This window comes from Xiphophorus hellerii, chromosome 10, assembly GCF_003331165.1.
Source record: "Xiphophorus hellerii strain 12219 chromosome 10, Xiphophorus_hellerii-4.1, whole genome shotgun sequence".
NCBI lineage: Eukaryota > Metazoa > Chordata > Actinopteri > Cyprinodontiformes > Poeciliidae > Xiphophorus > Xiphophorus hellerii.
In genome coordinates, this window is record NC_045681.1 from 22,775,117 (window position 1) to 22,783,650 (window position 8,534).

At 39.0% G+C, this 8,534-nt stretch overlaps 1 protein-coding gene across 2 annotated transcripts; it reads right to left on the minus strand.

Moving 5' to 3' along the window:
- Positions 1-12: 12 nt before the first annotated feature.
- On the minus strand, positions 13-8,518 carry rangap1b (Ran GTPase activating protein 1b). Of its 2 annotated transcripts, none has more exons than XM_032573696.1 (16): positions 8,391-8,518; positions 7,967-8,090; positions 7,707-7,834; positions 7,100-7,159; positions 6,828-7,007; positions 6,613-6,747; positions 5,632-5,790; positions 5,428-5,541; positions 5,256-5,355; positions 5,008-5,092; positions 4,295-4,451; positions 4,103-4,177; positions 3,894-3,996; positions 2,605-2,693; positions 1,549-1,670; positions 13-1,347 (listed from the first exon to the last, which is right to left on the minus strand). In XM_032573696.1, the coding sequence occupies exons 2-16, from the start codon at positions 8,076-8,078 to the stop codon at positions 1,263-1,265; spliced, it is 1,704 nt and encodes a 567-aa protein (XP_032429587.1). In that variant the 5' UTR covers positions 8,079-8,090; positions 8,391-8,518; the 3' UTR covers positions 13-1,262. The 2 variants fall into 2 exon arrangements, with proteins under 2 accessions (XP_032429587.1, XP_032429588.1); XM_032573697.1 differs by having other exon boundaries at positions 7,967-8,087; positions 8,391-8,488.
- Positions 8,519-8,534: the final 16 nt, after the last annotated feature.

Below are 8,534 nucleotides of genomic sequence, written 5' to 3' on the forward strand. Positions count from 1 at the left end.
CAAACACACAGGTTCCAGTTTGTTCAAATGTTCCATATATTTATTGTATTCAATATAAATGAACACCAGGTAAACAAAACTATCTTGACAAAAAAGTTGTTTTTTCCCCCCCCATTTCTATAGACTGGTGTACAAAATTATATATAACATTATATTCTCTTCCCTTTTCACAGCAGAGATCCATCTAGTCAACAAGAAGATACATCTATGAGGTAAGACAGGATAATCAAATATGCGCAGCACTAAGTGATAAGGATATGTGATATGGTGTTTGTTGGAAGGACAACATTGAACATTCATGCTGGTCACATGACCTATATGTTTGATGAACAGATCCATCTGGACGCTTGACGCAGCAGGATATCGACCGCATTACAAGGACCGATATGCTGCTTTATATGGCAGATATGAAATAATGTTTGCATTTTTTTTTATAATTTACAGTCAGAAAAGTGGTATTTTCTTTGTACAGGAAGTAGCTTTCTTATTCTTTGCCTCTATAGATCTGGTGGTGGGAATGTTTTTTGTCGTCAAAATTACGACAAAAGTAGATATGGTAAAAATGAGCTGCTTCGTTGATTATTGGCCAATTGCAGCGCCCAAATAAATGACAAATATTGGCCAACAAATTAGGCTTCCTCTAATCTTGACAAAAATTTTTGGCAAAAGTATTTATACCCTTTGAGATTCTTTATCTGAGGGTGCCAAGAATATTTTGACAATGTGCCCTTTTCCTTCGGCGTCACGATTATGCGCCACTTTATATTGGTCCATAAAATACGCTGTGGTTTGATTGCGAAGAGACGTGAATACTTTTGCAGAGCACTGCACGTTTAAGCAAAACAATGTAACCTGATTTTGACAAATCAAAGCTTTTTTGACATCCCTGATCCACACTTTGTGGCACTAAGTTTTTTTTTTGTTTATTTATTTTACATCAATAAAACATGTCTGCCACCTTGCAGTTAATTTATCATCTTTCTAGCATTTGCTTTCCTACTTGACATCATGTCGTCTACTTCATCTGCCTATGTGTGGTTTGAATTTGGACGTTTTATTTATAAAAAAAATATATATGTCACAATCAAAAAGTAGAAAAATAGAGATTAAGACATTGCATCTTATAAAATATACAAATCAGGAGGCATAAATAGTGGCTTTACTTGTCCCTTTGTTCAAGTAGGAAGTATCCCTGTTGGTTACATATCCAGAGTAATAAAGAACAGTGTGTGTTTATGTCCCAGTGTTGGTACTGGCTTTAATCAGTGGTACTTGTGGCTTTTCTTCTCCAGAGCAGAGCTCAGCCTGTCTCTGGCGCTGCTGCAGGACTTCAGAGCATCACCGTTTCTGCACAGAGAAAAACACAGTTTGAGACTAAAGTCCCACTTCTTCACCGAGCGCATCCATCAAGACAAATGAGTCAGATTAGAATTAGACTGTAAATAGAACTCCACCGATTTCTGCACGATTTCTCAGGGAGCAGAAAGCAAGCAGACTGGAATGCCTTCTTAGTTTAGCCAAAACAGGCTGGTGGTGGTAGAAGATTACCTGGACAGCAGAGTGTGCAAAACAGAGGCGTGGTCCTGAGTGAAATACTCCTGCTGGACAGCATGTTCCAAACACAGCAGCTGACCTGGGACCAGTGGCACCTTCTTCACTTTGCCCTCTCCCTAAAACAAAAATTATGTGGTATTGGAGATAGACCAAGATTTTTTTATTTTTTTTTTAAATTAGGAGAATAAAGTCATAATATTAGTAAAATAACAATAGTGATATTACCAAAAGAAATTTCTTAAATTCTGAGAAAAAAAGTTATTTTAATGAGATAAAAATCTGATGCGATTCTGTGGTTCTTTCGAAATAAACTCAGTCGTTTGATTTTTCTTAAAGTCCTGCTGCTAATGATAATCTGACGCTGATGTGTTAAAAGATTATGAATTTCCTTATTTGTAAAACCGATACCAAAACTCAAAGTCACAAGATGATCAACATTCCTCATTTTACTTTTAATTAGTCTTCAAGGAGAAATTATAAAAAATATATATATATAATACAGTTTTATTGTCCTAAAATACAACCTTATCCTATGCATTATTACAACTTTATTCTGGTAAAATTCTAGCTTCATTACTATTTTATTCTGTTAAGATTACCACTTTGTTGTCACTGTATTAAACAACTTTAATGTCACTGTTGCATCTTTCTTACTTGGTTAGGACTTTGTCACTTTATTATAATTTTACTCTATTCTCTGTTTTATTAAGACTATTTTTGTAATACTATAATTATAGCCAAAATAAAAAAAAAAATATATATATATATATATAATTGTCCTGGCCCTGATTTGCTGTTGTGTGAAAATCTCTATTTGACTTAAAAAAAAACAACAACAACAACAACTAAAAAACACAATTTTTAAAATACAAAGTAGAACACGGACAAATTATGATTTTGATGGCTTAATAATTAGCATTTTTCTTTGGATAATCTATCTACCGATTGGCAATAGCAGTGCTTTTGTATAATGAGGGTTTTTGTTTGGTTTTTTTTTTTTGCAGTCCTTCAGAGACATAGGAGCCTAAAGGTTGTTGAGCTGCACTGCACCTTCAGGACTCCCATCAGGACCAGCAGGGTGGTGAGGAAGCAGTGTGACTGGAGGGCCGAAGCAAAAAGAACCTTCTTCAAAACGCCGTCTGTTAAAAAAGTAATGATGGTTTCAAGCAACATAGAAAAACCGGAAAAGAGCTTCACTCTGCAGTACAATGCAAAGCTGAGCTTAATTGGTGTCAATAGCAAGTGGGGTTTAGCCAGCATGTTGATTTCCATTGATTTACTCCATTCAGTAGCTAAATTTGGTCAAAAATGAGTTAAAATGCTTATTTTAGCTGGGACGCTAATGCCAGCAAGTGAGCTACCACTAGCATGTAGAGACTAGTTGTGGGATGTGGGTTATCACTAGCATGTTGACTAACTTTAACTTACTAAACTCAGTATGCAAATATTATTATATGTTAAAATTAGCCAAAATGCTAAGGTTATCTTAGTCAGTAGCATGTGGGGCTATCACCAGCATGTCGACTTACTCCATTCAGTATGATAAACATAGCTGTTAAATCAAAAATTTGCTAAAATGCTTATTTTACTTATAAGGCTAATGTTAGCATGAAGCCTATCACTAGCATGATACTGTTAGGTGTAGCTAGTGTAAACAAATATTTGACCCAAATCATACATTTTGAAAAGGCAATAGAAACAAAATATTAAGGAAATATGGTAAGACTTTATTTGACGGGGTGTGCATAAGACTGACATGACTCTGTCATAAAATCTGTCATGAACATGAAGGAGTCTTTATGAATGTTTATGACTGTTGTCATGAAGTGCCATTCGGTAAATAATTACACTTTTAATGCAAAGTTACTCTAAAAGTTGCCTCGAAAGTCCACTTTTAATGGACTTTGCATTAAAATGTCATTATTTACAAAATAATACATGTTTATGACAGTGTCATGTCATTCTTATGCACCATCCATCCATCACACACACTCACACCTAGGGAGAATTTAGAGAGACCAATTAACCTGACAGTCATGTTTTAGGACTGTGGGAGGAAGCCGGAGTCCATGCAGAAAGACCCCGGGCCAGGAATCGAACCCATGACCTTCTTGCTGCAAGGCAACAGTGCTACCAACTGCGCCACTATGCAGCCCATTTCCCAGCCCATTCTTATGCACACCATTCTTATGCACACCCCATCAAATAAAGTGTTACTGATAATATTTAGCAAATACGGAATTTTGCTGATCCCAAAAGAGCCGAAACAGGAAAAATTCTGTTTGGAGGCGAAAACAAAGATGTCTTTTCATGCAGGTTTCAGCTTCCAGTGTTTTTACCAATGACTTCAAAAACAGCTGCGTTAGCCTCAGCGTCCTGGCTGTGCAGGGAGCCAATCTTCAGAAAGAGTTCTGCAGCTTTGTTTGGTTCAGACACATTAACCTAGAGAAGAGAGAACAGAGATGGGTATTTAAAAACTGATTTTACCTACACCTTATGCATAAATAAAGAGTGAAGACTTTAAAGAGGAGAAGGAAAATAAACTCGCCTCTTGCTGAAGGTTCATCTTCATATGAGACAACTTTTCTGCTGAGGGGTGACTGAGGAATGACAGGATTTCTGCCTGAGGGTTTGGAAAAATAAACGCTTGTAACTCAAGACGTCCAAAATGATTTAATAAAAAAAAGAAACGGTGGCATCCTAATATTGGACATATTGGATATGCTTGTGACTTGCTTACTTGGCTCTGAGGTTTTTCTGGGCTTTCTCCTCCGTTCATTCCGTTTTCTTTCACAATTTCCTCACACTCGCCGGTCTCATAACATTCATCACTTCCATCGCTATCGCCGGCATCGCTGTCTTCATCTTCCTCATCATCAGGCTCACCCTCATCCTCACTGTAGAGGAATAAAGACGACAGCGATTCCTCATTTAGTAAAAAAAAATAGAGGAATGAATTATCCTATTAATTATTCCAATGACTAAAAGAACTGGCACATTCTTCAGATTTTTCATTTAACTTTCCAGTTAAGCAAAAGATGCTTAACAGGAAATTTATTTGATTTATTTATGTTTTTTACAGAATTTGAACCAAGTGGAGCTAAATCTTCACTTGGGCAACACCACATAGTACAGATTTACAGTCATAGTTCTTTTTTGTTTTAGGTTTAGATGCTAAATGTATACATCACTGTACAGTTTTGGTGTAATTACTGCTCTGATGACGTTCTTCCACCAATGGGCCTTTTTGAGTCGGTATCCTCCATTTAACAATAAATCAATAATTAAATTAAAGATTACTTCAATAACTGATTCATCGCAATTAATCTGATTGAACATGACATTTACTTTATGACATTTAATTCTGCTATTCACTTGCTCTTGGATGTAAAGCTACAGAAGCAAGAGTAGCATCATTCCCAATGACAACCAAGTGTTGGACAGACGCGTTACCTGAGTGAGGCCAGCATGTCTCCTTTGTCCACATTGTCCAGAACTTCTCTCAGGACATCACAGCCGTCCTCACCCAGACAGTTACCTGTTAAAATGCAATTTTAACCTTGATTCATATTAACCTGTCCGGTTCCATACAAATTTAAAAGCTTTATAGTCATAAATATGAAGACATAAATAAGTTCTATCTAAAATGTTACCATGTGGCATAGCCACAGGTAGTGCAGTCCACTGGTGTGTACTCGTACCGTTCAGATTGACTTTCTCCATATGAGGTTTGTCCAAGACGGCCTGAGCGACCACAAGAGCCGCCCCCGCTGTGATCTCGCCGAATGACAAGTTGAGTTCCTGAAGACACACAAGAGCACCATGAAGCGCCACGAACGGTTCTGGCACAGAGGAGCCAGACGTTTCGCTCACCTTCAGGACCGGCAGTCCTTCTGTCAAAACTGCAGCGAGAGCGATGGCTCCTTCAGACCGGACCAGACAGTCGCCGAAGTTGATCACCTGGATGTTCCTGAGGTGCCTCAGAGCCTGCAGAGTCAGCATGGTGGGCGTGGCTTAAACACACGGGGTACAAAATGGATTCCTCTGATGGGGAGTTTTTTTGTTTTTTTTTCTCACTTGGGCCATGGCCAGCGTTCCCCTCTTGGTGAAGGTGTTGTCGTTGAAGTTGAGGACTCGGAGCTCGGGGTTGTGATGGATGGCTGAAGCCAACGCCATCACACCGGCGTAGTTTATTCCATTCTGAGGCATGTGGATCTCCTCTAGGCTGCCCATCAGCTTAGATTAAAAAATATATATTATAAACCATAGCACGGCTATTAGCATTGGCAAAATTAAACCTGCAGCCACGTTAGCATGGTAAGATTTTAACTTAGTATATCCTGTAAAAAACAACCAGGCCTGTCGCAATAAAAATTTTTTGCTGAATGATAAATTGTCCCAGAAATTATTGTGATAAATGATAATGTTGTTATTTTGAGACAATTTTCAACAAATACAATAATAATGATAATAATAATGGCTTATTATTTGGTTTTTGTAGCATATCCACTCATAGGTAAAACAACTTTCACTTCTAAAACAACATTCAACACCTAAACTGGACAGCATTTAAATATACAAAATAAAACAAACAAAAACAACAATAATTAAAATCGCATTTTAACTGGAAAGTATTTTAAAAATCCAAACTAACTAAATAATACAACTGAAACAACAACAATAATTAAAATGGACTATGAAATCTTGTTAAACAAAATTGTATTTCAAAAAAATAATCATTCCACTTAGGCAGAGAAAACAGGCAGAAGCGGCAGGAAGTGCAACCTAACTACTTTGTGCTGAGTGCCAAATGTTTGCAGCATTTCTCAAAATGGCGGCTTTTCTGCAATATTAAAGGGGAGCATTTCTTCACTGGCTGTTGTCCAAATGGAAATGATCATGTTCATTTTAATTAATTATGCCTTTAACTGATTTATTGCTTATTGTGACATGCTTATAAATAATGTATTTAAAATGTTAGCAGTAAATGTGAAAAACGTGTAAAACATCAATGTGACTATTATAAGGAAACACAGATGGAAAGCTCAGTTAGTCTACCTGGAAGGCCTTGGCCAGGGCACTCGCCCCATCGTTCTCCAGACGGTTTCTCCCTGCAACGAACACTTTCAGCCTCAGAGCGGATCCGACGGCTGTTGACTTCTTGTGGCACTCAATAAGCGCTTCAGCCAGGATCTGTTGGTATAAAAATAAGAAAAAAACCCCTTTAGTTTCTGTTTGGTTGTTGAAAAACGCTGTCATTTGCGCGGACTCACCTTCCCCCCTCCTATTCCCATGCCACAGTTGTTGAGTCTCAGTTCCTTCAGCGTGTGGCAGGAGGGACTCTTCAGCAGCTGCTCGATGCCTTTGACGCCGTCAGGCCCGAAGGCGTTATCGCTCAGGTCCAACTCAGTCAGCCGGGCACCAGCGCTCATCAGTGCACCGCTCAAACACATCTGATAAACGCACGTTCGGATTATAAAATAAACGCAGGAGCTTTAAGTGATGGGGGAGAGGAGGAGTAAAGGAAGGGTGAAGCTATTCTCACCAGAGCGGTGGGGATTTCAGAGCGGAGCCTTCCTGTGAACATGTCACTCCAGTAGCATCTCTGAAAAGAGACAATGATTGACAAAATCAACACAAGTCTGGGCCTAATCAGGAAGAAAGCGCCTCTTTGGGATAATGAGTGAAACACGTTATGAACAGGAAGGCAACAAAAAGTCAGCTGGATGAGTTTTGCTTGACAGGCCATGATGGCTTGGTCAAAAACTAAACATTTATTGTTTCCCCCCCCCCAATCTGTGAACACATCACTACCATTTCACACTGACACCAACACTCTTCTGTAAAGAAGTTGCTATAAAAACATGACTCGAAGTTGTCCAGATTAAATGAGGTGTTTAAAATCTTGTCAGAGAAAAAAAACAAACAAAAAACTTCTTCTTTTTTTAAAAATATTACTATTTTACAGTGAGGCGTAAAAGCCTTTTGCGCTTTCAACATTACAAATGTTAGGTAACTGTCGCAGTTAAAGAAATAAATCTCTTTACAGTCTTTTTAAAATTAGAGCCTTGGTGTTTGGCAAACCTACAGACAAATCCAAGTGAATCTGTTGTGTACTTTCCTTTGACAGTGAAATATGACGCGACGCGTACCTGAAGCTGGTCTTTGCTTTCAAGAGCTTTAGCAATGGCTTTGGCAGCTTCCACTCCCACAGTGTTGCCCTCCAGGCGCAGGGCTCTCAGACCCGGGTACTGCTCTATCTTACCGAGCAGCTCTGCCGCTGAAAACACAGACAGTTAGTTATAAAAAATAAAAATAAAACACAGACAGCAGCTCGTCAGATCAGAGGAGGTGAAACAGAAATCGAACGGTTCCACAAAAAAGAAAGAAAGAAAAGGTTACGTCTTCTGACCTGACTCTGAGTCGTCGAGCTTCAGTCCCAGACCTTTAAAGCTCAACTCTCCATCACCAACGTGAGTTTTCGAGAGAGCATCAGCCAGCTGAGCGATGTCATCTGAGGCCATGTTCTCTACCTGCTGAAAAGTCAAACATGAAGGAGGGGGAGTGAAGAGAAGTTCCAGCTACGTAAAACCGCGTCAGGTGATGCTAACATTTATCAGGTAGTCGATGGCGAAACTGGACCCAGAATAAGTCTAGAAGCTAGCTGTAGTAGCTTTACCGGTGCTAACTACCGGTAAGTGCGCAGCTTCAAAAAAAAAAAAAAAAAAAAAAGCCATTTGGACAGACTTGCTGAAGTCGGTTTTTCTGTCTCAGCGTTAACAATAATATAAACTCCCGTCAGAAGACTTGTGAACAACAGCATTGATTAAACTCACCTTTTAAAGACTTATCAATTAAGTTGAATATAGAAACACACGCGCTGCTTCCGCGCGGCGCGCCAGTTGCTAAACCTTCTGACGTCACGCCGCCCCAGTTCGGCGTTTTCGTCGGCGTCGTTGTCAAGCAGCTCAAACAACAGG